Raw genomic sequence first — 24,987 nt, forward strand, 5'->3', positions numbered from 1 at the left:
TCCATTTAATAATAGTTAATATAATGTTATGGTTAATTGACCATAAAACCTTAATGTAAGTTTGATGTAACAGGTGACTTCTAAATTATGTTAATTATCTCACTAGTGACATGCCATATTATAATTCCGTTCCCATTATGAGTGCCATTACTATGGATACACTAACGTATACAAAAAAGTAAACACAAAAGTGAGGATGGAATACTTGAATTAATCTCAACCAATGGTGATTACTCTGGGTGGTATCCCAGTCCATCATTATTTTGCACATCATGCAACCTCAGTTTGGGCCCAGCCATATGCAAATCAATCTTGAGCCTGCTCCATTGGGAACAATCCAGCCCCAACTGCCAGGCCAGGTCCTCCCTGTACTGGAACACAAGCAACCTAGGACCAGTTTTGCCTATGCTAGGGCTCATCAGCCAGGTACAACATGGTTCCAGTCACAAAGTTTACAAAGCACCTACATCTGGGCATACCCATTCCACTGAGTGCATCACACTAAAGCATACAAAACAGTGATGGATGGAATGCTTGAATTAATCTAAGCCACTGGTAATAACTCGGGCCGCCTTCCAGTCCATCATTATTTTGCACACCTTGAAAATTAAGTTTGGACACAGCCATTTGCAAATCATATTGACCCTGCTCCAATGGGAATAGTCCAGTCCCAACTCCCAGGTCAGGTCCTCCATGAACTGGAAAACTAGCAAACTAGTACTGGTTTCACCCTAGTTAGTGCTCATCAGCCTAGTATAGCTTGTTTCCAATAACACACTGTGCACAGGACCAGGGGCAGTACGTCCATTAGGGCGCTTGGGCGTTGCCCCACAAGCCGCCCGCAGCTCCCTCGGCGTCTCTGAACTTAAGTAAACTCTCAGTTTACTTAAGTTCAGAGACGCAGAGGGAGAACTGACAATCAGGTCAGTCAGCAGGATGTCAGACCGCCCACCCCTTCAGAGTCTGAAGGGGGTGGGCGGTCTGGCGTCATGTTGACTGACATGCATTGTCAGACATGGGGCACGCAGCCACTGAGCACAAGTGTGCATGATTGGTGAAGGTCAGCAAATTTTTCCGACCAGCCCAGTCATGCGCACTAGTGTCTGCTCAGGCTGGCGTCTGCGCATTAGGAGACTGAGGGTTGAGCAAAGGCTCAAACCTCGGTCTCCTAATGGGCAGGCGGGTGGCAAGCAGCCTTGCTAAGCCAATCCTGATGTTGGCGGAGCAGCGCCAGTATTGACTTAGAGTGGTTGCCACTCCAGTGCTGTTCCTGTTTAGAAGAGGCGCCATTGCGCCCACGTGGGACCCAGCCGAGGAGCAGAGGGGAGGCGGCGCGGACTGACCCGGTCAGGTAAGTGTTCTTTTTTAAAATTTTTATCTCTCCCCCGGCCCCCACACACACAAACACGCGACCCCCCCCCCGGGGGTATCACTGGTCGCGACTGTATTTTTGCCCTCATAGTCTTTACCCCCTCTCCAAGAGCCGGTACCTGTGTTTTCTGGCGAGCAGGTCACATCGCTCATAATCGATGGAATAGAATGTTCGGTGTGACCTACCCAGCATAGTGAGGGCACGCAACTACTCCCTAGTGCCTTGTAGTTTTCAACAGCATGCAGTGGTGCCGGCTGCACAGCTGGGATTTAAGCACCAACCCAGTCTGCGCTCTAAATGGAACGGGACTTTAACGCGGGATTTAAAGGTATTTGAGTGGATATGGGTGCAGTTTTGGGAGGGCGTATTTAGAAATGCACGGGTGAAGTGTGCAGTCTGAAAGTCCCGGCTTCACCCCTGGGAAGAAGCACATGCGTGCATTGACACCTTTGTGGTTATTGGGAGGAAACCCTTCTCTTCTAGAAGCTCGGAGAAGCCTGCATTAGAACACTTGGCGCTAGGTTTGAAATAAAGACCTGCATGAAAGATCCTGTATTTCGAGTTGCATGCTGGTCAGATATACGCTAGACTGTCAATATTATTAATATGTCAGTAGCCGATAGTATCAGTTTAAGTATTGGCGAGGAGGTGGCGTTAGAGCCAGAGCTGCTGACTTTGCAACTGGGTCTCGGCGTTGGCTCAACATCCCGTGATTCTGGGCAAATCATCAGTCTCCCCGTGCCTACAAAGTGACCCTGTGTAAAGTAACTGGTGCTAATGTAAAGAGCTCCTATACCTTCAGGTCGAGTTCGCGCTATATAAAAACTGAAAGCATGAATACATTTATAAATCTGTGGGTGAGCAGCAAAATATCTCTATATTTTAAATATATGTTGTTGTTGCTCTAAACATAGGCAAGATTAAATGGTCTATTGGTAATTAAAGAGTTTGCTACTGTGCCATAATTTAGACTAACACCCCGCGGATCAGACTTAATGGGGCATATTAACAAGCCAGGCGATAAAATTATCGCCGCTTTAGCGGCAGAAAACTGCCGCTAAAACGGCTGTAATGGGCTTGATAATATGCTCTATGGAATTCCAATTGAAAACCATGTTAGATGTCCTTCACATCTAACATGGGTTTCAATTGGAATTCCATAGAGCATATTATCAAGCCCATTATCGCCGTTTTAGCGGCAGTTTTCTGCCACTAAAGCAGCGATAATTTTATCGCCTGGCTTGTTAATATGCCCCAATGTGTGTTCTTTTCACGTCATCCAGCTGTTTATCACCAAAGCACATTTTGCGCAGTTGGGCTGTTTTTGAGCCTATTATAGGACTCCTCCGGGAGTTCCGCAGACTTGAGAAATGCATTTCTGGCTGGGTAGGCTCGGCAGAGGGTCCTGTAAAAAGCATTGCTGTTGTGTTGTCTTAATCGTCGGCATTCTGAGAGTGGAATTCCCTCTTTTTGCAGTTGCAAACAGTGTTCTGTTTGTAGCACGTTATTCCCCCCCAATAAAGATATTGTTAATTGTTCGATTACTTAAAATCATGACAATTTGGGATAAAGCAAGCAAGAAGACACATTTCATCTTAAGTGCAACAGGAAGAAGTTGAAAAGAATAAAAATAAAATTACAGTGGTGCCAAATATATATATAAATGTATATATGTATATGTATATATTTTTTCTTTCTTTTTTCAAAGTGTGCAAGAAAAAGCTAAAATGAGTTTAAAAACATAGAGACCTTGTTGGTGGGTGTGAAACCCGCCCCTGGCTTTCAGTAAAACAAGCAAAGGCACCACCAACAAAAGTCTTGAGGTTTGGTAGAGAACACGGGGGTCCCGGTTTGGTCATATATTCACAGATTGTGACAAGGGTTCTTGTAAACCTACAGAGTTAAGTTTTTTTTACAGTTTTAAAGACAAATTTTGTAAACCTAACATTAAGCATCATGTTGTTGGGATTCATTGCTGATATAATGGCTTGACGGCAAGATCGAATGCCGTATTTGATCCATTCGCCCAGCAGCAACCGCCTTCTGTCGTTGAGAAATGCGGGGCCAACACACACCATGTGCTCGATTGTTTCTGGGTGATGACCACAACCCCTACAGTTGATGTCCTTGTTTGTGCGACGTCATGCTGGCAAATGTTTAAAAAAGGGCCATTCACCCATCCTCAGAGCCATGAATCTTTTCTTCCAGATGGCTGCATAAGTGCTCGAAAGATATAGGGCCTCGGGTCTGGATTTGAGCTCCGCAATTATAGACCAGGCGTGTTTTCTTTTAGACAATTGTGCCCTGTCCTGATGGAAAGACCAGAGTCGAACACTTCTTTTAATGGACAGTTTTAGTGCCTGCTGCGGCAGATTAGTACCCCAGTAATCCACAACGTCAAGCAATTTCAAGGAGTGTTCAAGGTAACGTCGGTGTTTTTGACTAGATTGCCCTGCTGATATTTCTTTCCACAACTTGGCCTCCAGGGTTCCTTCCCTTGAGTTACGCAGCCTATGGCACAACTTGATGAATGCACCTGCTCCGACACCCTCATGGTTCTGAAGGCCAAACTCGAGACTGGTCTGGGCTGGCGATACTGATTTCGGAAGGTGCCAGGCTCGTTTGAAGATTCTAGTTCTTGTTTTATTCAGCATTAACAAATTGCTCCCCAACATTATTTCTTGGCCGTATGTTAGACAGTTTGTAACCTTTGCCTTCATGACTGTCAGGATGGGGGATAAGCTAGGTCCAAGTAGCTGTGTCAAAAGTTTCATTGATGCTGCTTCAAGGGACAATGCTTTTGTTTTGACCGCTTCTTTCTGTTTTACAAAAGAGCCCTTGGAATCCATGTAAATGCCCAGGTATTTGTACGATGTCACAGTTTCAATTTTTTTGCCATCAAAGAACCACCCACCAGTTTGCTGCTTCCGGTTCCCAAAGGTGATGGCTTTCGTTTTTGAAAGATTTAGTTCCAGAACGTTTCTTAATGTAAAAGAAAGCAGCTGGTCAAGAAGTCTCTGTAAACCGACCCTCGTATGGCTGAATAAAACAAGATCGTCGGCATAGAGCAAATTACTAATTCGGGATCCACCAAGTAGGGGGGATGAGAGTTGACCTTGTCCAATAGATGGGATAAATCAGAAATGAAAAGATTGAATAAGAGGGGGGCCAACACACACCCTTGTTTGACCCCACAGAAGATCGGTATTTTCCTTGAAACGTGTGACCCGTCACCCGGCTTGATACGAATCCAGGTGTTTGAATGAAGTTGGATTATTGATTTTAACAGGGCACTCGGGATTCCCCATTTTTGTAATTTGTGCCATAGCAGGTCCCTAGGCACCCGGTCGAAGGGCGCTTTAAAGTCAACGAAGCAGCAGTGTAATTACATTTTTGAGAATACTGCTTTCTCCGTAAGTACGGATAGGGCCAATAGGTTGCTAGTGGTGCCTGATTTGGCCACAAAGCCAGTCTGAGTAAATGGCAGCCGCTGAGTTTTTAACGCCCAGTACGAGAGGTCTTCAAACAGGAGGCTTGCGTAGTATTTGTAGTCTACATCTAGGATGGCTACCATCCTGTAATTTTTAGGATCGGCTCTCCTGCCTCCATTAAAAATTGGGTGAATTATTGCTCCGTTCCATGATTCTGGTATGTCATGAGTGTGCCCACAGTGCAAAAATAGTGGGGCCAGATGATCGGACCAAAGCGTGGGGCCGGCTTTAAACAGTGCCTGCGGGAGCCCATTAGGGCCTGGGGCCCCATCCATCCGGGCGTTGCTGATACGGCGAGTAATATTTTGTCTCATGCCTTCAAAAGAGAGCCAGAAAAATAAAGAGTCTTGCTGAAACTTGGTTTCCACGGTATTGATAAGTGAAGCAGAAGCATTTAATTTATCAAGTGTGGTTAATGTGCCATTTCTCAGTGTTTCCCATGGTAAAATGATGTTCAATCGATCCCTTCCTTTGGTGTGGTCTTGGAAGTGCTTTGTTAGAAAAAGAGCCCATTCGGCTTCACTTATATTTGCACTACATTGGCCAGTTACGCCCAATGTCCTCCTGTTCACCAATGACCAAAATGGTTTAGAATTGGAGTTTTTACTGGCGTGGACTAATTTTAACCAGAACTGGTCGGCTGCTTTTTGTTTTTCCCTGTTAAAGGATATACTAAATGCTTTCTGGGCTTGCTTATAGATGGAGAATGCATGAACATCTCCCTGACGTTTCCTTGCGAGACGTAATGCAGAATTGTGTTTGGTCTTTAATTTTTTGGTCTCAGCTGTAATAGGTGTTTGTTCAGAGTTTGAAGATTTATGTACTGAAGACAGAAATTGTCTCAGTAATTGTTGAACAAGGAGCTCCCATATTTTAATTGGGACTATTTCTGCTGTGCTCCATTCTCCTAGGAGAGATCTGCATTTGTCCATTATTGCAGGAATTAGATGATCAGTCCATTTCAATCTTTTAAGGTTCTCTGTATATATGCCAGTTGTAGTGTGGGCTACTGCCGAGTGCTGAACAACATTGAGGGATAATCCTATTATTTGAGGGCGATGATCACTGACGCCCGGTGATGCAATATAAAAGTTCTCTATTAATAAGAGCCTTTTGAAGTTTCCAAGCGTGTAATCAAGAAATGAGTAGGAAAGACCGTTAGTTCGAGTCCAGGCCAGTGGAGAATATATGGAAAATCTCCCATTCAATACAGTGAAACCCAGACCATTGAGTTGTAAAACGGCATATTCACCCAATTTGCTCGGCCTAATGCCAGGTGGTTTTGAGATGGGGCACTAGGTATGACGGTGCGGCAGGGAGTATTTCGTTATAGTCCTCTGGGGTGCTTGAGAATAGATTGGTGTTAAAGTCTCCAGAAATTAAGCATGGGGCTACACCATGGTCTCTTATCAGGTTGGAAGTAATTTCAATACGTTATAGGGGGGCATAACGTGCTACAAGGTCATCTGAAAACAAAGGCACTGAAGAATTACCTCAGAGAAGGCATATGTTTTGCATTCCGTCATTGCTAGAGTTCTTATGAAAGGGGAGAAATCACCCATTTTTAACGGAGTGTTGACTTGTGTGTGGCTGAGTGTGTATGTATGTGCATGTATGTGAATGTGTGTGTACGTGTGTATGCCATGTGTCTGTTCTTTGAGTTTGGTGGTTTGTGGCCATTAATCTATGGTGCCGTGTGTGGTCATTGTTTTGTCATGTGCTAATAGGTCGTTTAATTATGGTTTTGTGAGAAAGTCACCAGCACACCAGAGGTGGATAGAAAACTGAGCCTGGGTTTAATGTCATCTGTGTGAACTTTCACAGCGCCTCAAATGCAACCCGAGTTCTTGACAGGCAAGAGGTGGAAATCCTAGAATCATCGACGCAAATGTAAATCTGCCCCATTGAGCTTCTTTTGTGCGGAGCGGCAGAAGGTGGTGCCAATGTTATTAGAGTGTGCAACCGTCTCAATTGTATGGACAATGAGTACTGCCTTATTCAACCTTTCCTTCTGCGGGGACAGTCAGTTTTCGGTGGCAGAAGAGGCCCCAAAACACAATCCCTTGTAGAGAAACTTGAACTGGTTACTGCCCAGAACGTTCCTCCTGGCCTCTCGTCGCTTGTGTTTTTTCAATTGTATATTTGATTTCTCAGAATTACTATAACTTTATTTATTTAAAGTTTGAAACTCTTGAAAGAAAGTTTCCCTCCTTCCTGTGTGCAATAAGGAATCTGCTCTGATTAATAAGAAATGCCCATTTTTACAGATATTTACTTGTGTTTGCTCCTTGTATCACTTTGAATGTGAATACACTGTGAACGCACCCTTTTCAGTATCTCCAGCTGCTTCCCTTTCCACCCCCCTTATAGAGAAATATGACCATTTACGTTCTCGAAATTATATTTGATCGGAAATCAATAAGCACTTCCTTTTCATTTGCCAGCCATCTATTAACCAACATGCTTCCGCTTATCACTTTTTGTAAAAAATGCTCATGAAATTGTGCAGTTAATTACATTCGACTTGTGCTGTGCTGCACGTGTTGAACTGGTGTTTGCATTATGTAGGTTACAATTATAACAGTAAGCACAGCTGCGCTTCACCATAGAACACATGTGCAGCGAGACACCAGTTAGCTGGTGGTACATGTATACACAAGTTCCCGTGCTGCTTGCACCATATTGCTTATGGGAGGATATTTGAATGTTCATGCAGGGTGCATTTATTTGGGCCTGGGGTTTCCAAGAGGCGCCGTTAGCCCTGGATGGGAGAGGTCGGATGGAAAACATGTCCTGTGCGCTTTGTGTATTAGAGTCAGCCTCCCTCTTTTTATTGTGCAGTGCTTGGTGATTAGCGGTGAAATTTGAACAGTGTGTATGTAGCAAAATTATAAATGTTCTTTTGCTGAGAAACAGTCTGTTGGGTCGCAGTATCAGATTGTTGCAGTAATTTAGTTTACTATTAGCAAGCAGTGTGCTAATCAGAACATTAGCAGTGTGGACGGGTAATGCGCTTGGGGTTATTTCTTCTGTTAAGTAGCTGTAATCAACTCATGGTAGCTGTGCATGCTCTGAAGAACTGTTGTCACAAACTAGGATTAAATAGGGTCCTTAAGTTCCAGGCAGAGGAGGAAGAAAAAAGAACATCATTGGGATCACCATCATGTAAAGGGTAAAAAAAAGAAAGGTCCAGGACAGAACCATGGGGCTCACTAACAGGTAGGAGGGCAGGTGGCAAGTGGAGGAGCAGCAGAAGGCTAAGAAAGATCAATCGGCGAGATAGGATATGCACTCTTTGGCTTTACCATCAAACAAGGCTTAGGTGAGATCTGCAAGTAAGGTTGGGTGGCCAGCCTATCAGTGTCTGAGATGTGCTGAGATGAGGAACTTGTAGATAAGCCTGTGAGGGAAGTTTAGGCCCAGCACTAATTGCTTTATTAACCTTCCTGCTTCCTCAAATTTGCTTAAAAATTCACCATTTGTCCACTCTGTCTTCAAAATTTTCTTGGGGGGAGAACCACCCCAAAACCCCCGTAGGGTGTTTGAGCTCACTCGCTACGCTCACTCGCCGCAGTGCAGTAAAATAATGTTAACCCTCACCACTTTCAAATGTCACCAGCTGCCACTGCACAGGACCCACGTCTAAGTATACCTGTCCCACTTAGGGTAACACACAGAAGTTTACAAAAAAGTGATGAATGGAATGCTTGAAGTATACAAAAAGTGATGGATGGGATGCTTCAATTAATTTCAGCCTCTGATAAATACTCGGGTCAAAAGATTTTTTTGTACACCATGCCACCTTAATTTTACCCTGCCTTATACACATCAGTCTTGACCCTGCTCCACTGGAAACAGTCCAGCCCAAACTCCCAGGCCAGGTCCTCCCTTAACCAGAACACAGGCAACGTAGGACTAGTTTCTCCCTAGTTAGGGCTCATCAGCTAGGTATCACTTGGCTCCATTTAAACAGTGTGCATTGGACCCATGTCTGAACATACCTGTCCCCACTTAGTACGACACACTAAAAACTTTTTGTAAATGTGAGGTCATAATCATTGCATTTGGTGAGTGAGTTATGGTTTGCATGGTAAGTTGTGTGAGCTTTGGTTTGCAGACCGAACCATAACTGAAACGAGAATTGACCTAAATAAACATACTTTATACCTATAAAAATAATGTTATGCGTCCCAGCATTTGTTTTTATGTTCTGCTGGAAACAATAGAGTTTAAAGGCTGTAAAAAGATTATGAATACCAACACTTTGGGTTTTATTTACAAGTCCCTTGCGCCACCCGCCGGTTCGTCCCTTTTAATTTGGGAAAGAGTGACGTACCGGCGGCGCAAGAGGCTTGTAAATAGGCCCCCTTGTTCGCAACTAATACTGTGTCATTCTGAGTACATCGGATGTCATAGGACATAAAGCAGTTTCCATGTATTCCCACTGATGCTTTTTACTTGGAGCCATTTATCACAATGCTCACAATGCCACCAACAGTTACATTTTCAAATGTTTCTCCTAAAGTCTTGGATTTTCCCAACACTGTCTTAATCTATATTTATTAACCTATAATCAATCTGTAGATGAAACTCAAGAATTTGCTTTTCGCAGCATACAATTTCAGGACCCTAAAAACTATTTTACAGTCAAAAACAGTTGGACCTTTTTTTTCCTTCAGCAGACTGTTTAGCATCATCCACCCCAGGAAGGAGTTTATTTTTCTGGATGTTTATTTCTCAGGACCCTGAAAGCTGCCCCCAGATCCAGCGTCTGGTTTTAAACAGACCAACAGAATTTCTATGCGGGAAAGTTACTTTTTCCGTACCATGGTCTATATTTATCTTCCTACAGCACCAGCCACATTCTCTGGCTTTCTAGTCTTATTCAAACAAGGGATTTGTGTGGTGTGATCAAGGCTTGAATTTACCAACACTACAACGCATATTATTTCTGCTTCCCAGGTTCTTCACTGGGGTTGCTACTGTAGAGCAGAGTGGAAAAAAGCCAGCAAGACAGAAGACCAGCTATCAAAATAGTTGCAGAAGACAAATAACGATTGACTGGTTTATGAGTAGGTGGGAATTGCTCTGCTAGAATCCTTGGCTCATGAATTTGATGATGGCTTATTCCTGGCTTACTCTTTGAGTTTAGGAGTACTGCAAGCATAAATCACAGCAAATTCTTTGGCAATCGGGCCCTACTTTTTGAAGGGATTAATTTTAAGCTAGTTGTAAAGTATCCAGTCTTCGATGGTTGGTAGGAAGTCTGAGAGGGAGATGTAATGTAACAAAATATAACATAACATAACATTATACAATGTAATAGTTTAATAGGACAGACAATACCATAAGATGCAGGAGAGTACAGAGCACTACATAACACGCCACCCTATTCAGACCAGAAAGCTGCAGCAATATTTTACTACAGATTAATCTATCTAGAAATGGATGACCTTTAATATGCAGATAATGTAATCAATAATTTAAAACCCTACCTTGTACCAGACTATATTAGTAATATTTAGAACAGTCTTAGAAATTTCACAGGAAACTGATCCAGAAATTCCTCCGGTTGAAGATATATACTGGGCACAAAGTGGATTGGAGCATTCATCTGCTTTTCTCTTCTTCACAATGAAAGATAAAGTTGCAGAGGTGGCGTTGTGAGTACTATTTCTGTATGATAAAAGAGGTTATTTAAGATATTAATACATTTGATTCATAATAAAGACAGCTATACAGCTATTTTTGTAAATGAATAAGACCTTTAGGTATTTCTAATCAATTCAGTAAATGTGTCTTTAATTGCCAAACAGACTTACCTTTGCCAAAACATGAAAAGGGATTCTTTCAACCTTACCAATATTGCTGAGGGATGTATAATTTATACTCAGTATATGACATAGTTTTATTTATACAAGAAGCTGTTAGCAGCTGCAAGCCTTCTGTTAGATGATCAGATCCATTTTCTCATCTTGGGACCTCATTTTCATGGTCCTGTGAGTCCCGTGAGTCCTGATTTGGGTGCAAACTATCTTTTGCACTCAGGTCTGGGTTCTAAAGTGTGATTTTTGGCCATCACATTGATTCTCTCTCTCAAGTTCTATTCATGAACACATCTATATTAAGCAGAGATTTTGCATTGGTGTGAAATGGAATTCTGTTAGATGTGACCGGGGTGTCTCTACATTACATTTTCAGATCAGCCTTGATATTTTACATCTTTTTCTTGAAATAAACTTCACTTTGATGACCAGCATGCCTAGAAGACATGGTAACATGCCTTGATAGAAAGAACTGAATTTTCAGAAAGTGGCCAGGATTGCCAGCTCTGCAGGGCCATCAGGCATTATATTTACACTATTCTGATTTCAGGGGAAAGATAGTAAGCTACACAGAGGTTTTTAGTAACTATCCTAATTGTAATTTTAAAAATAAATACTTCTATTTGGTGGCACTCGTAGGCAAAGGGACTGCACCACGCACACAAAGTAAGAGAAGTGAGTAGCTTGCGAGGGCTATATTTCAGGAATGCTGGAAGTTTCAGTAAGAGAATGCTGGTTGTGTGTGAGAGCAGTCGAGTGGAGTGCAAGAAAGTACACCAAATAAAATGGTCCCTTGAGGTGCACACAATGAAGGTCATTACACAGTGGCATTCCTCTGTGATGCATTTGAAGCATTAGACTGACTGTAAAATCCTGATTGGAATGGAAAACACATTGCTTGTCAACTCAATGTGAACTGGTTGTTGGGTACTTGACAGCATTGATCTGAGGAATGTAACCATGATCAAAAACAAAACAGTGTTCAAGTGGAACATTTGTTGCATTTTAGGAAATTCAAATCTTGAAAATACCATCTTCATGATGAAACAAGTATTGCAACAGATTCTCTCTGAGACCTGAGGATCCCCAGTCAGAAAGGATGGCCTACATTACCTACTAGGAATCACGTCCAGTTCTGCTGCACATAAACCTGTCAAGAAATCTATTAATCTAGCATTGGCCTTAGCTAAGCACAGGATAGCCATGAGCTGGAAGTCAGCTGTTGCCCCATCTATTAAATTGTGGCTATCCGATTTACACACTCGCATAATTGCTGAGCAAGAAGCATTATGTAATGCTATGTCAGGGTGCCCTACCCCGTCTAACCCCCAAATTGGCAGAGATACTTGGAGACAGTGGAAGCCAAATCCTGTAACGCCCCCGCAAATGTATCCTTAAAAGCAAGGTCATACAAGGCCCTACAGACAGGCCGCTCCCGCTTTCCTCCCACCCTGTATCGTTCTCCTGTATAGAGAGGCTGTATGCAAACAACAACTTTCTCCCAGGTAACACATTCCCCTACCACCACCAGCCAACTCTCCCTGTGGATATCTCAGGTGCTCACACTCATTTAATTGCTTAGCTTAAACTGTTATATATGTTATTACATATTATATTTTCCAATTGTGATTCCTAATGCTAATGCAACAGTTTAAATGCAGAAATATTTCAAGACTGAACAATGTTTATTATGCTCAACACCTACACGGGAATCCCATCAAAGAATGTACAGGTGTATTTTATGATTGTTCAACAACATAATTGCAATGTTTGTTACTTAACCTGCAGTTGGTCATCATACTAATAAAAAAATATTTAAAACAATGTGACAGACAGATTAATAAAAAAGATGTAAATGGGCACTTTTGTATGAACAATTGCATGGTGATGTGAACACAATCGTTGAAAATATATGTGGGAGCAGGTGAGAATATAATGTTTGGTATCTGATAAATTGTATTTTAAAACTCTCACTAATGGTAAAGTCACATTTTAAGTCACAATTCTGAAAATGACATTTTTTGAAAGTTTGCATTTTCTTGTCCTGACCATTCAGTGCCTGCAGGCTGTTCCTAGGTCACATGAATAGGTGTAGTGGGTCTTTGTGTATTACTCCTAGACAGCCACACAATAGAGGGTCTGAGTGCTGGCAGAATGGGCCATCTCTGGCAGGATGAGAGTTTTGGAGTTGTCAACTAGCACAATTGCAATTCAATGGAGCTGCTGCAGCCCACACACAAGGACTTCGGACTAGCCTATTGCGCCCCCAGACAGAATGGGACTAGGGCAGGGAGGCAGGCAATTACAGACACATGTGGTGTGGCATCAGTTGAGTTCCTCCTTGAAGAAAAGGAGAAATACAAAAATGTTGGTCCCTTCAGGACCACTAACGGGCCCATTCGTGCCAAGATCTTGCCGCCTGATGACCAATTCAAAGCTCTGCTGGATACCACTTTTCGCGCTACAGCAAATCCCAGTGACGACCGGCAATGTGAGATCTGCACTTTGTGCTACAGCATACACAGTCCACTGTAACACCTAATGCGAATCTCCAGCAACGAACGTCCACGACACCAGACAGGATCTTCACCCTACAGCGATGACCATCCACAACATGCATCTTGCGTGTCGCACTACAGCAATGACCATCCGCAAAGCTCCCCCTTCTCATCGCGGCCTCCTCCACTACGAGCTGGACTCTTCACACTATCCTTTTGAAGGTAACTTTTTTAGCTGGACTAACCTGAACTTGGGACTTTCATCCTGTCTCAGAAAACCACATAACCGCGAGTGGCGCTTTGTGCTTTTAGGTGCTATACTTACTTTAATTCTTTATAATAGTATATTTCTGGTTCTACTGAATAGATTTTTGTCAATTTGGTGCCAAATAGTTAAGTACATTTTGCTCTATTTTTCTAAATTGGTGTGAGATTTTGCTTATATGTTTTCACTTTATTGCTGTTTGTGTGCTGCATGAAGGCCTGACTGCTTTTGTGCCCTGCTTCCTGAGGGTTGAGCTCAGATTCATTTAGTGGCTTATTGTGGTTCACTCTGACCAGGATTATGGTTGTTACTTGAGTGGGGTTTCACCCCCTCCCACCAACAACTCAATTATTCACAACCAATATACAGGTCATAAATATTTCAAATTAAACTCTTTTTAGTCTATGAAGTAGTTTTTGCTTAAACCTGTGACAGAATAATTATTTCTTATCAATTCGATGAGACACACACCTCTAAAGCGTGCTCTGTAAAGTAAATTTAAAGGTTCCCTCAACAAGTTTTTCTTCACACCATGCAAACATAGTCCGACATTATTCAAAACTGTGACAGGAACACATAGCTGTTGCTTATTATAAAGTCCTTGATGGGCACAAGCTAAACATAGTACAAACTGCAGGTCCAATTGTCTTGCATATGAATACTAAGATATTTTAAGACAACTATCCAGAGTTGACCTATTTGTTGCAAAGTGAAGCATTAAGGAATTTGAGGAGGCTCTCAATGGATTAAAAATATACTTTAGTCTGTGCATTAGCTTTTCTATTTATAGGTACAATGTTCAAACATATCAGCAAAAAGGTAGACCTTTGATAAATATTTTTTGCCAAGAGAGGTCTTACACACTCAGTAACTTCATGCAACTATTGATGGTATGCTCAGGGAGCAGTTAATTTTCAAAACAAACAGTAAAAAAAATCCGGGAACATTATTGGGTTATGTGGAACCTTACTTCAGACAAAGTCATCACAATTGCCAAATTGACTAAACAGTCAGCATCTTGGGTTATGACAGTGAGTGAAAATTGTCGGAAAAACTTCTGAGAAACTGGTAGTGTTAGTAACAAATTGCCAAAATCAGAAGTCAACAAAAGTCGAAAAAATGACTCCATGTTTAATGGAAGTACTTTCCATATTGTTTTTTAACTAGGCACTCTCTTAATTAGGTAAGGGCCTGTTTCACAAATGTAAACATACACTCTGAAGTAAGGACTAGTAATATTATGACTGATGAGTCTCCTCCACGAATGCTGAGTTTCTGCAGTCATAAAATTACTAGTGGTAAAATTGAACTCGTAGTTTGTGAATATCAATCTTACTAAAAAGTGTGTGTTTGCCTTTACAAATCAGGAATATAGGCCATGATTCACAAAGGTAAATGTACACTTTTTTTCAAATTTACTATTTTTTTGGTATTCACAAAATAAGAGTTTAATTTTACTAATAATAGGTTTACGACTGTGGAGACTTCGCACATAAAAAGATAGGCTTTTTCTATCTTTTTATGTGCAGAGTTTTCCGCTTGACTGCACAGTCGCCACAGTCATAAAATTGCTTTCATTAAAATTAAACTCATAGTTTGTGAAAACCCCCAAAAAGCTTAACTTACACAAAAGTTACACAAGTTGTAAAATATGCATCGGGAAAGGACATGTTGCCAAGGCTTACAATGAAGACGAAAAGAATGTGAATCCTTAGATAGCCAACGTTGTAGATCTTTCTACATCTCTGTCCTGTTTTTGTGATCACGGATTTTTAATAAACACTTTTTGCAGCCTCAACCTAAATGCAAAATACTGATCGATTGATTGATGAAGAGGTTTGTGTGTGGGATGTCATAGACCAAACTTCTACAAGTCATGATTGTGAGGGACGCAGATAAAACAAACATCAAATATTAACACATTCCCAGATCCTTCCGTGACAGTCATGGGAAGTTGCAATAGTTTCTGCATGACAGCCTAAAACCTCACCATTCCTGATAAGCAGAATCTATGGGGCGCACCTATTGGTGTCAGAAACTAGCTGCATTCTATGCTACTGATCCGGTGCCAATTAAGGATTGATAATCAGCAAATAACACAAACACAGGTCCATACTCATTCACCCAATTTAAAATAAATCCCTGTTGTGCTGGTGTAAGTATATCAAGTTTGAAAACAAATTAGTTGTTCATAATACAGGCTACTTTCTAACACACTAAATACAAAACTGAAACTGTATTTGAAATACTTTCCTCAGGTCGATGGCGCTATAGTTGAGAAGTTGATGGCAATAATTAATCCTATCTATCTATCTATCTATCTATCTATCTATCTATCTATCTATCTATCTATCTATCTATCTATCTATCTATCTATCTATCTATCTATCTATCTATCTATCTATTCTACTAAAAAATCACAAACTCTTTGTAAGGTTAACAATGTTTATCGCAAAATAATGTGAAGGTAAAAATGCTCATCATGTACAGGTTTACAGGGCAAACAAAGAGTCAATCACAGAGAGAGAGAACATTATCAATGCAAATAGTGTCAAACTCATATCAAGCTCACATCAAATGAACATATGCAAATAAAGGAGTGGATAGGCGGAGAGACAGTAGTTTCAGAGACAAAAATACATTTACAAATGATTATGCAAATTATGAATCATTAGCTATACTAACCTAAGGTAATCTGAGGAAAACCACACCTCTGGCCAATGGGAAAGCGCTGGTTCCCAGTGTAAAGATTTTGAGAACAAAGAATTTCTCAGGATACGGAATTCAGGTCAGGAGCAGGAAAAAGGTAGGGCTTCATCAGCAAACCGACGGACAGCGAAGATCTCCCTCTAGCTCTGGGCAAACACTTACTCAGTCTCACTCCAGCTTCCCTACGGTTTCCGCCATAGCATTGCATTCCTACACCCCCCAGGACACCTCAATTATACCCTAAAAACTTACATGTCCAACCCACATTTTTTGAATTTTTTTTAGAAACTTAGTCTCTCATTGGCACACCACCATAATCACGTTCATAATTTTCACTGCATTCTTTGTTTTACACATTTCGCATTACGTTAGCCACATCTCATGAATACACGTTTACTCCAACAAGTAACATGTTGCAAGTCTCTACATTTTGATTTTTGCCTTTGCAGTTTCTGCGGAAGAAATTTAACCCTCAACTGACATGCAAAGATGTAGGCCTATGTTTGCTTTACTACAATGAATGAAACACAAACATTATGAATTGTATTAAATATATTTCTCACTGTTTGCCAACTGCCATTGCACTATCCCACGTTATATTCCTAGCAAGTGCATTAATGTGGACGAGCGGCATTATTTTGTTTTATTCCAAATGTAGAACGCAAATGCAGCCTAGTCTTTCATGCATTAGTCCACGAATTAGTGCACGCATGCGCAAAGCATTTCCCCATGTTTTTAGTGTTTTTGCACGATATTTCCACAGCACACAGTTAGTAAATTTTACGGAGGACTTAATCCGAGCAGGTTTTATTTTCTCAAAACCCTGCTCCCTCAATTTCCCCTTTTGATGGCATTTTTTAGCCATCGCAAAAATAACCATCATACTAATTGCTACTTTTATTTTTATCTAAAGGGCTGTACTAATTTCCCGTTTTGCTATTTTCATATTTAAGTTCTTTATTATTTCATAATAATTTCCTCTCATATCTTCTAGTTCTATCTCCTCTCTTTTTCTCTTTCTTGCTCTACGTTTATTCTCTGACTCTGTCATCTCCTTCTTTCCACATCTACACTTGCAACATTTATATGCCATTATTATTGATAATGTCACTACAGCTAGTGAAATAGGATCAAATCGTCATGTAGTTCTGTAATGTTCTCAATATACCCCTCAAGACTTTTACTTTTATCAGGGATATAAGTACAGCAATGTTGTATTTTCAACATGCCACAGATTCTGCCCTCTTTTGCCAATAAAATATCAAGGGCAAGTCGATTTTGCAAAACCATTGATCTAATTGCAACCATTTTAGTATCAATCATCAAGAACTCACAAGCAGTATCTGCTGATAAACTATCAAACACTGTGGACAATTTTTGAATTTTATGCGAAATAAGAACAACTCCAACTGAAGGTATCAGTGCACCAAAAATATCACCAATTATTTATGAAAAACGTGGTCTTAGTCAATGCTTTATTTCATTGATTTTATTGTTTCTATCAATGTGATACACCTTGGAAAATACGATTCCAAAATAACAACTACCATACCAATGTACAGGCAACCTATAGTAAACATTCTTACCGCACACTTATTAAACTCCTGGAAAAAAAGGATCAGTTGCACCCTTCAATCCCCATCCACTAATTATTAAAAAGGTATGTTCACATTCACTAGTACCAATGAAATAATTATTATAGTCCTTTTTTAGTCTATGCAAACAAAGTTTCCCTTTCTGATACCAATCCAGAGACATTGCAGCGTAAGTCTCACCTTTTTTATAATTTCCCTCTCTGAAAGCGCATGGTGGTACATGTGACTTCTTTTCAGCAGCTTTTCTTTGGAAATCTTGTCTTCTCCATGTTAATAAAATCTTTGTCTTCATCCCATAAACTACAGGTAAGATTATGTCTATGAGAATATACTATATCTAGTGTCTAAGTAATATGAAACAATTCTCCCACGTATCCAGCATTTCTATTACTATACACTTTATTCATATATTTTCTAATTGGAATTTTTGAAAACACTAAATCTATGTTTGAATAATAATATTTTAACTTCCCCGTCAAGTAAAGCAAAACTGGTTAGTACACTGCATGACACACCATATGTTAAAGGTAAGTGATGGTAAGTCACCCCCTCTGAGACAGACGAAGGTGATTGCATGCAAACATAACAATCTTTCACATTCATTGTCTCATTATACTCATACAATAATTTTGTAAAAACATTTAACAAGAAATCATTCATCGTTTTATCATGATGATACATACTTTCATCTATCTCTTCTGATTTAGTAATAGGTGTTTCTTTAGTAACTGAATTCACCCTCTCACTTATCACATTATTAGTGTTAATTTTATTATTAGTCACCATTGGAACAGGGACAATGACAGTCCATATTAACCACCTCAACATTAGTAGTAGGACTCTACATAAGCAAACTTTAATACATCCACTTTTTAGACTAGGTTTTTGATGCCCAGTCACTATATCTCCTGCCATTTTGTATACTATAAAAAAACTAAAGAAATCTAGGAAAACTCCAAGAAAAAATTCTAAAAACTCTCTAAAGATTTTGACAAACTTGTTCAAAAACCCCCAGAAAATAGTGTATCCTACACCTCATGGCTTTCTTCTTTACCCCCCTCTTTTTCAAATTTCCGGATCTTTAAATTTATTTTGACTGAAGTTGTTGCACCTTACCTTTCCACAGTTCTTTTTAAGGCGGTTTCAATTTGCTCTTGTTAATTTGTTCAGTACCAGAACCAACTTCTCTTTTTATTTGATCTGTGCTTGCAATTTCTACCAAAATCACATATCTCCATTCTGGAGCTGTGTATTTCTTGCTCAGAATTCTTATTCTCTTTGTTCTTTGCACTAAATCTTCCTCTGATTCTTCTTGTTCAGTTTGGCTTGAAACTTCATTTATTTGATCTGGTTTTCTCCTTTCAAAAGTGCATTTCAGTCTTTTCACTCCACTTGGCCAATTGTCAGCATTTTTTGCTCTCTTTGCTTGAATCGGATCTTCACCTTCTTTTTCTAGTTCACAAGTTCTTTTATTTAGCCCTTTTCTTTGTTGTACTTGCTCTTTATTTTCTGTAACTTTCTCTTCTTCTTGCTCAACAACAGTCTTACAAGACCCAGTAGCCGGTGCCCACTCTACTTGACTTGTGCTAGGTTGTTCATCATCCACTTGCTTGTCAGAACCTGTCACTTTAGATTCTTTAGCTTCACAAGCTGCAGCTTCTGGTTTCTTATTTCCATTGAAAGTTGCTGCTCACCTTCTTTTTCAAGTGGACTTGAGACTCTTGTTGTACGTCTTGTATGTATTAAATTTGGCAAGCCTCCACACTTCACTGCTGTCTTTGTCACCAAAATATTCTGATATGGTCCATGCCATCTGGGTTCTAAACACCACTTCCTCACGTGTTTCTTGACAAGAACCCACTCTCCTGGACACAGATCATGTGCTTGATGCGGCTGTGTTGTGGTTGCAATTTCTCCAACCTGATGAGACACAGAATGCACCAGATCAGCCAATTCTTTGCAACAATGAAGCACTAGCTCATCAGAAATACTCCTCAGTTTGTTTGCTGGTACAATCGCTTGTCTCACTGTTCTTCCCATTAGGACTTCATGAGGACTCAGTCCAGTCTTTTTATCTGAATGCTTCTAAGACTCATCAATACCAGAGGTAAAGCGTCAGGCCATTTCAGTGTTGTGGATGCACACACCTTTCCCAGTCTAGACTTTATAGTGCCATTGATTTGCTCGACCACTCCAGATGCTTCTGGTGGATAGGTGTAATGCAGCTTTTGCTCAATTTGTAATGCTGCACAAATCATTTAAATTATCTCATTGTTAAAATGTGATCCCCTATCTGTTTCTAAAGTGACTGGAAAGCCCAACCTTGGTATTAATTCTCTCGAAAGCAATTTTGCAACCGTAAGACTGTCATTCCTTCTTGCTGGAAAGGCCTCTACCCAACAAGAAAACAAACAAACAACAACTAGCACATATTTTAGTCCAATACATGGGGGAAGCTCGATAAACTCGAGCTGAAGCTTTGTAAATGGTCCTGCTGCCTTTCCAATTCATCCCCAACTAACAACTGTCTTTCTACCTGGATTTTGCTGCTGACATATAGCACACCTCTGGCATAGACTCTCTGCAATGACACTGAACTTAGGGTTATACCATGACTGCTTGAAGAGCCTGATCATTGCATCCCTTCCAACATGTGCAATTCCATGGTATACCCTTGTCACCTGAGAAAGTACACAGTCTGGCATGACTGGTCTTCCATCTGTGTACACCCATACTTCATCCTCTGCTCTTTTTTTGCAGCCTGGTGTTATCCAAAGTTCTTTCTCTTCATCTCCTGCCTCTTCTTGCAACTGCCTAATTTCATCCAAAGTTTCTAAAGAGGAAACATCAAGTGACAATTAGTATTTTTCTTTTCCACCCCTCTGTTTATTGCAATTGAATTTTGTGCACAGATAAATGCTACCTGATCAGGGTATCTGTTACCGTTCATCACATAATCATTTTCTGACTTATGTGCAGAACATTTGACCACCACAATCTTTTTGGACAATTGCAAAGCATCCAATAAATCTTTTACATTTTTACTGTTCCTGATCAGAGAACCTCAAGAAGCCAGAAATCAGCTTTGCATCCATAACTGACCAAAATCGTGGACCACCTCAAAACCATATTGACTGTCAATAAATATGGTTACTCTCTGATTTCAGTCAATTTTACATGCTCTAATCAGAGCTATTAGTTCAGCAATTTGTGCAGAGTTTACCCCTTTTAGACAGGATGCTTCTAGAACTGTAGCTACCATGCACACTGAATAGGCAGAACTCGATACACCACTTTCATTTCTCAGACATGATCCATCAACAAACATCACACTATCTGATTCCTCGAGCGGTGTATCCTTTTTTTTTTTTACAGAGTTTTATATAGCGTGAACTTGACCCGAATCGGGTATCAGAGCGCTTTATATAGCACCAGTTGCATTACATGAGGACACATTCATTTTTGTTAGGCACAGGGAGATTAAGTGATTTGCCCAGAATCACAGGATGTTCCGTGTCATTGCCGAGACTCGAACCCAGTTCCCCAGATTCGAGGTCAACTGCCCTAGCCTTTAGGACAACTTCTATCCTCAATCCTTAATGTCTGGCCTTGGTTTCGTGCACAATTCTGTCACATCCAAACAATCATGATCTGCTTTATCTTTCACTTCTTCACAAAATGGACTAGGTAACTTTGTTGCCGGATTTATTGTTGCGGATCTTACCACAGTCACATTCTAAGCACCCAAGATTACTCTTTCATACCTAGTCACTTGACTATAGCTCATGTGCTGTGTTCATGTTCTTGTTAATTGAATCTCAACTGAGTGTAGCACATATACTTTGGCTGGATGTTCCATCACAATCGCTTCACTCTGTTCGAGACTCACACAAGTAGCAGCAACTGCTTTCAAACTGCCTGATAACGCTGCAGCCACTGAATCCAAAAAGCAGAAAAATATGCCACTGGACTTCGTGCCATTCCATGTCTTTGAGTTAAAACTGAAAGTGCACACCCAGCTCTCTCGCAGCAGTACAATTCAAAATCCTTTGTATAATCTGGCATCCCTAATGCAGGTGCCCGACAAAGACTGTCTCATAATTCAATAAAAGCTTTCATACCTTCATCGTCCAACTCAATCGGATCAGTCACGTCTTTCTGTGTCAACCTCTGTAGAGGTTTTGCAATCAGTAAAAAGCCACTGATCCACTGTCTGCAGTATTCAACCATTCCCAAGGTAATCCAAACTTCTTTCAGAGTGTTAGGAGCGCTCATTTGTTGAATTAACTGATCCGTTCTGGTGTCACCTTCCTGACTCCCATTTTTATCTTGTGTCCTAAATATTGAACCTCCTGTTTACAAAACTGTAATTTTGCTGTTGACACTTTGTGCCCACCTTCTGCCAAATGGTTCAGTAAGTCAATTGTATCTGTCAAAAAGTTGAAGGACTTTCTGTGTACCCTTGAGGAACTCGGCACCATGCCAAAAAATGGTCTCTGAACCAGAAAGCAAATAAATACTGGCTATCCGGATGTAAAGGAACCGAGAAAATGCTTGACACAGATGAATTACTGTGTACCATTCTGCATCACTGGGAATTTGATAAAGAATCACTGCTGGATTTGGCACTATTGGACAACAGGGTACCACAGTCTTATTAATTTTGCGTAAATCTTGTACTATTCTAAATTTTCCTCTTTGCTTTTTAATTCCCATAATAGGTGAATTACATGGACTGCTTAGTATTTCTCATAAAATACCATGCTCCATTATTTGGTCAATCACAGGAATAACTTCTGCTGTTATTTCAGGACTCATATTGTACTGAGGTGTTTTTATATATGTTGCACCCGGTTTCACCGCAATCTGAATAGGATCCACACCCTTCATCAGACCATTCTCTTTTCCAGTAAAATCCCATACATCAGACCTTACTGTATTTCTCAACTCTGCAGGCAAATGTTCCTCAGTGAGAAGTGAAAACAACTCATCCACTTCTGTCCCTTGCTTTGGTATCATCATTTAAAATTTAACATCCTCATCTGGTGTTTCAAAAGTGATACCATCTGGTGTACAATAGATGGTGCAGTTCATCTTGCAAAGCAGATCTCTCCCTAAAAGATTCACCAGACTCGTATCACATACCACGAACTAATGCATGTCTTTGAATCTTCCATAATGAACTTCTATTGGCTTTGTGATTGGGGTTTTGATATGCTTATTGGAGACTCCTATGACTTGGATAGTTTCTCTTGAGAGGGGTAGGTTTGTAATTTTTGCTGCTCTCACAGTAGAACAGATAGCACCAGTGTCCACAAGGAATGAAATATTATGACCTTCCACTTTTCCATCAACAAATGGACCTGACTGATCTAGCTCTAGAGATGCGCCAAGCACGCACTCTTCCTTCCCCCTCAGTCACCGTCATTGAGATGAGTCTGAATCACTCTCATTGCACTGTAACAAGTATTGCAAATAACCCTGGGCAAAGCACAACGCTACGCTCGCGTGGTTTGCGAAGTTTGCGCTCCTTCGCACTACGCGAATTGCACGTAGCACAGTGCAAACACGCGTAGCGTATCATAGCATAGTGCAGCGGTCATTTTTTGCTTGCTTGCGGTGCTCAACGTCAAGTTGGCGACCGCGAGCAAGCAAAATGACATCCCGGTTAGACTTTTTCCTCATTCGCGATCAGCAACATCAAGTTGCCAATCTCGAGCGTGGAAAATAAACCTCTTGGCGAGATTCTCAACGCGGGGAGGTTAGGTTTCTCATTGCGAGTTATCGCGTATGCTTGCGACCGCTCGCGATGAGAAACTACCAGTCCGCGTTGAGAAAGCTGCCGCTCTAGTAAAATTCTACTCGAGTGACAGAAAACTTCAGCTCGCACTGTGCAAGATGCCGTTTGCAATGATTGCACAGTGCCGGATGCTTGTCCGCACTGTGCAATCATTGAAAACGGCATCTTGCACAGTGCGAACAGGGTACTACACACTTCGCGAAGGGCTACACGTAGATCGCGTAGTGCGAAGTGCTCTTTGCGTAGCTATGCGTAGCGCTACTTCGCGAACTACGCCCACGGTTAATTGCGAAACCATTTGCACATTTTGATTCTTACCAACTTGTTCACCTGCGTGAAACCCAGTGTTCGCACTGTATCTCTGCACTTGAGCATTCATAATATTTGGCATAGGAGCTTGTGGCACCTGTAATTGTGGAGTAACTACCTGCTGATGCTGTTTCTTTTGTTGATTCACAACCACTTCATTCTGCATCTGTGAATTTAAATTTTGATTCATCCCACTATTCTTCGGAACATATCTACACTCTTCCAATGTCCAATCTTTTTGCACGCATGACAAGGATATTTCTTTTTCAATTCATCTTTATTCATTTCACCTCTAACTTTACCACCACTGGATACTTGACCATTCTGATTCTGACCTTTCATCTGATAATTTGTCTAAGAACCACTGTTTCCTTCTTGCTGTCCTGCCACTTTCACCTGTGCCCACATGATTTTCTCTTTTAACTTTTTGTGTCTCGACTCAATATCATCACTCCAAATCAAGTGTTGCTGAATCATGTTACTAATTTCTGGCTTCAATCCAAACACAAAACTATACACAAAATGTCCCATATCTTTGTCTCCGATATTCTCAAACCTACTGTACTGTTTGAACACTTGGAACAACCTCTCATAGTAGGCATGTACCGACTCTTTTGGTTCTTGTGTTGTCCTGTTGATTTTAACCCCATCGGTTTCCTTTGGGGAATGTTTACCTTTCAGGTATGTGATTACCTGATTGTATTTTTTCATAACCTCATCTGGATGTGCACCCGTTTTCGCACCTCTAGAATATTCTTCTTTAGGCCAATCAACAGCAATCTTACACTCAGTCCATAAATCATCTGGAACAACAATCTCAAACAATCTATCTAAATGTATTAACAAAACCTTTGAAACCTTCACAAACCTCTCTACTTGTGTTTGTACCACTCAACCGGTTTTCCCTCAATATAGGAAAGTCATTAATGAAGGATAATATATCCTGTCTTGTCCAAGGAACATGAACATATTCACCACCTGGAACTTCTCTCATCAGACACACCATTTCAGCCTGTCCTGACTCTCTTAATGGAAATAAAGACGCATTTGTGTTGGCAATCATTTCTTCTTTCTTTTTCGCCCATCTACCTTTCCACCATTCTACATTTCCCCATTTCTTCAA

General features: G+C 40.8%; 1 protein-coding gene across 2 annotated transcripts in view; it reads right to left on the reverse strand.

Annotated features, from left to right (window-relative positions):
- LOC146805373 (interleukin-18 receptor 1-like) overlaps positions 1-24,987 on the reverse strand; it is a 682,858-nt gene that overhangs the window by 361,283 nt on the left and 296,588 nt on the right. For both annotated transcript variants that reach the window (XM_085622595.1, XM_085622594.1), the window contains exon 3: positions 10,359-10,539. In XM_085622595.1, coding sequence (XP_085478721.1) covers positions 10,359-10,539 — 181 coding nt within the window. The remainder of the gene's footprint in view (positions 1-10,358; positions 10,540-24,987) is intronic.

The sequence above is a fragment of the Triturus cristatus genome, chromosome 8 (genome assembly GCF_964204655.1).
Source record: "Triturus cristatus chromosome 8, aTriCri1.1, whole genome shotgun sequence".
NCBI lineage: Eukaryota > Metazoa > Chordata > Amphibia > Caudata > Salamandridae > Triturus > Triturus cristatus.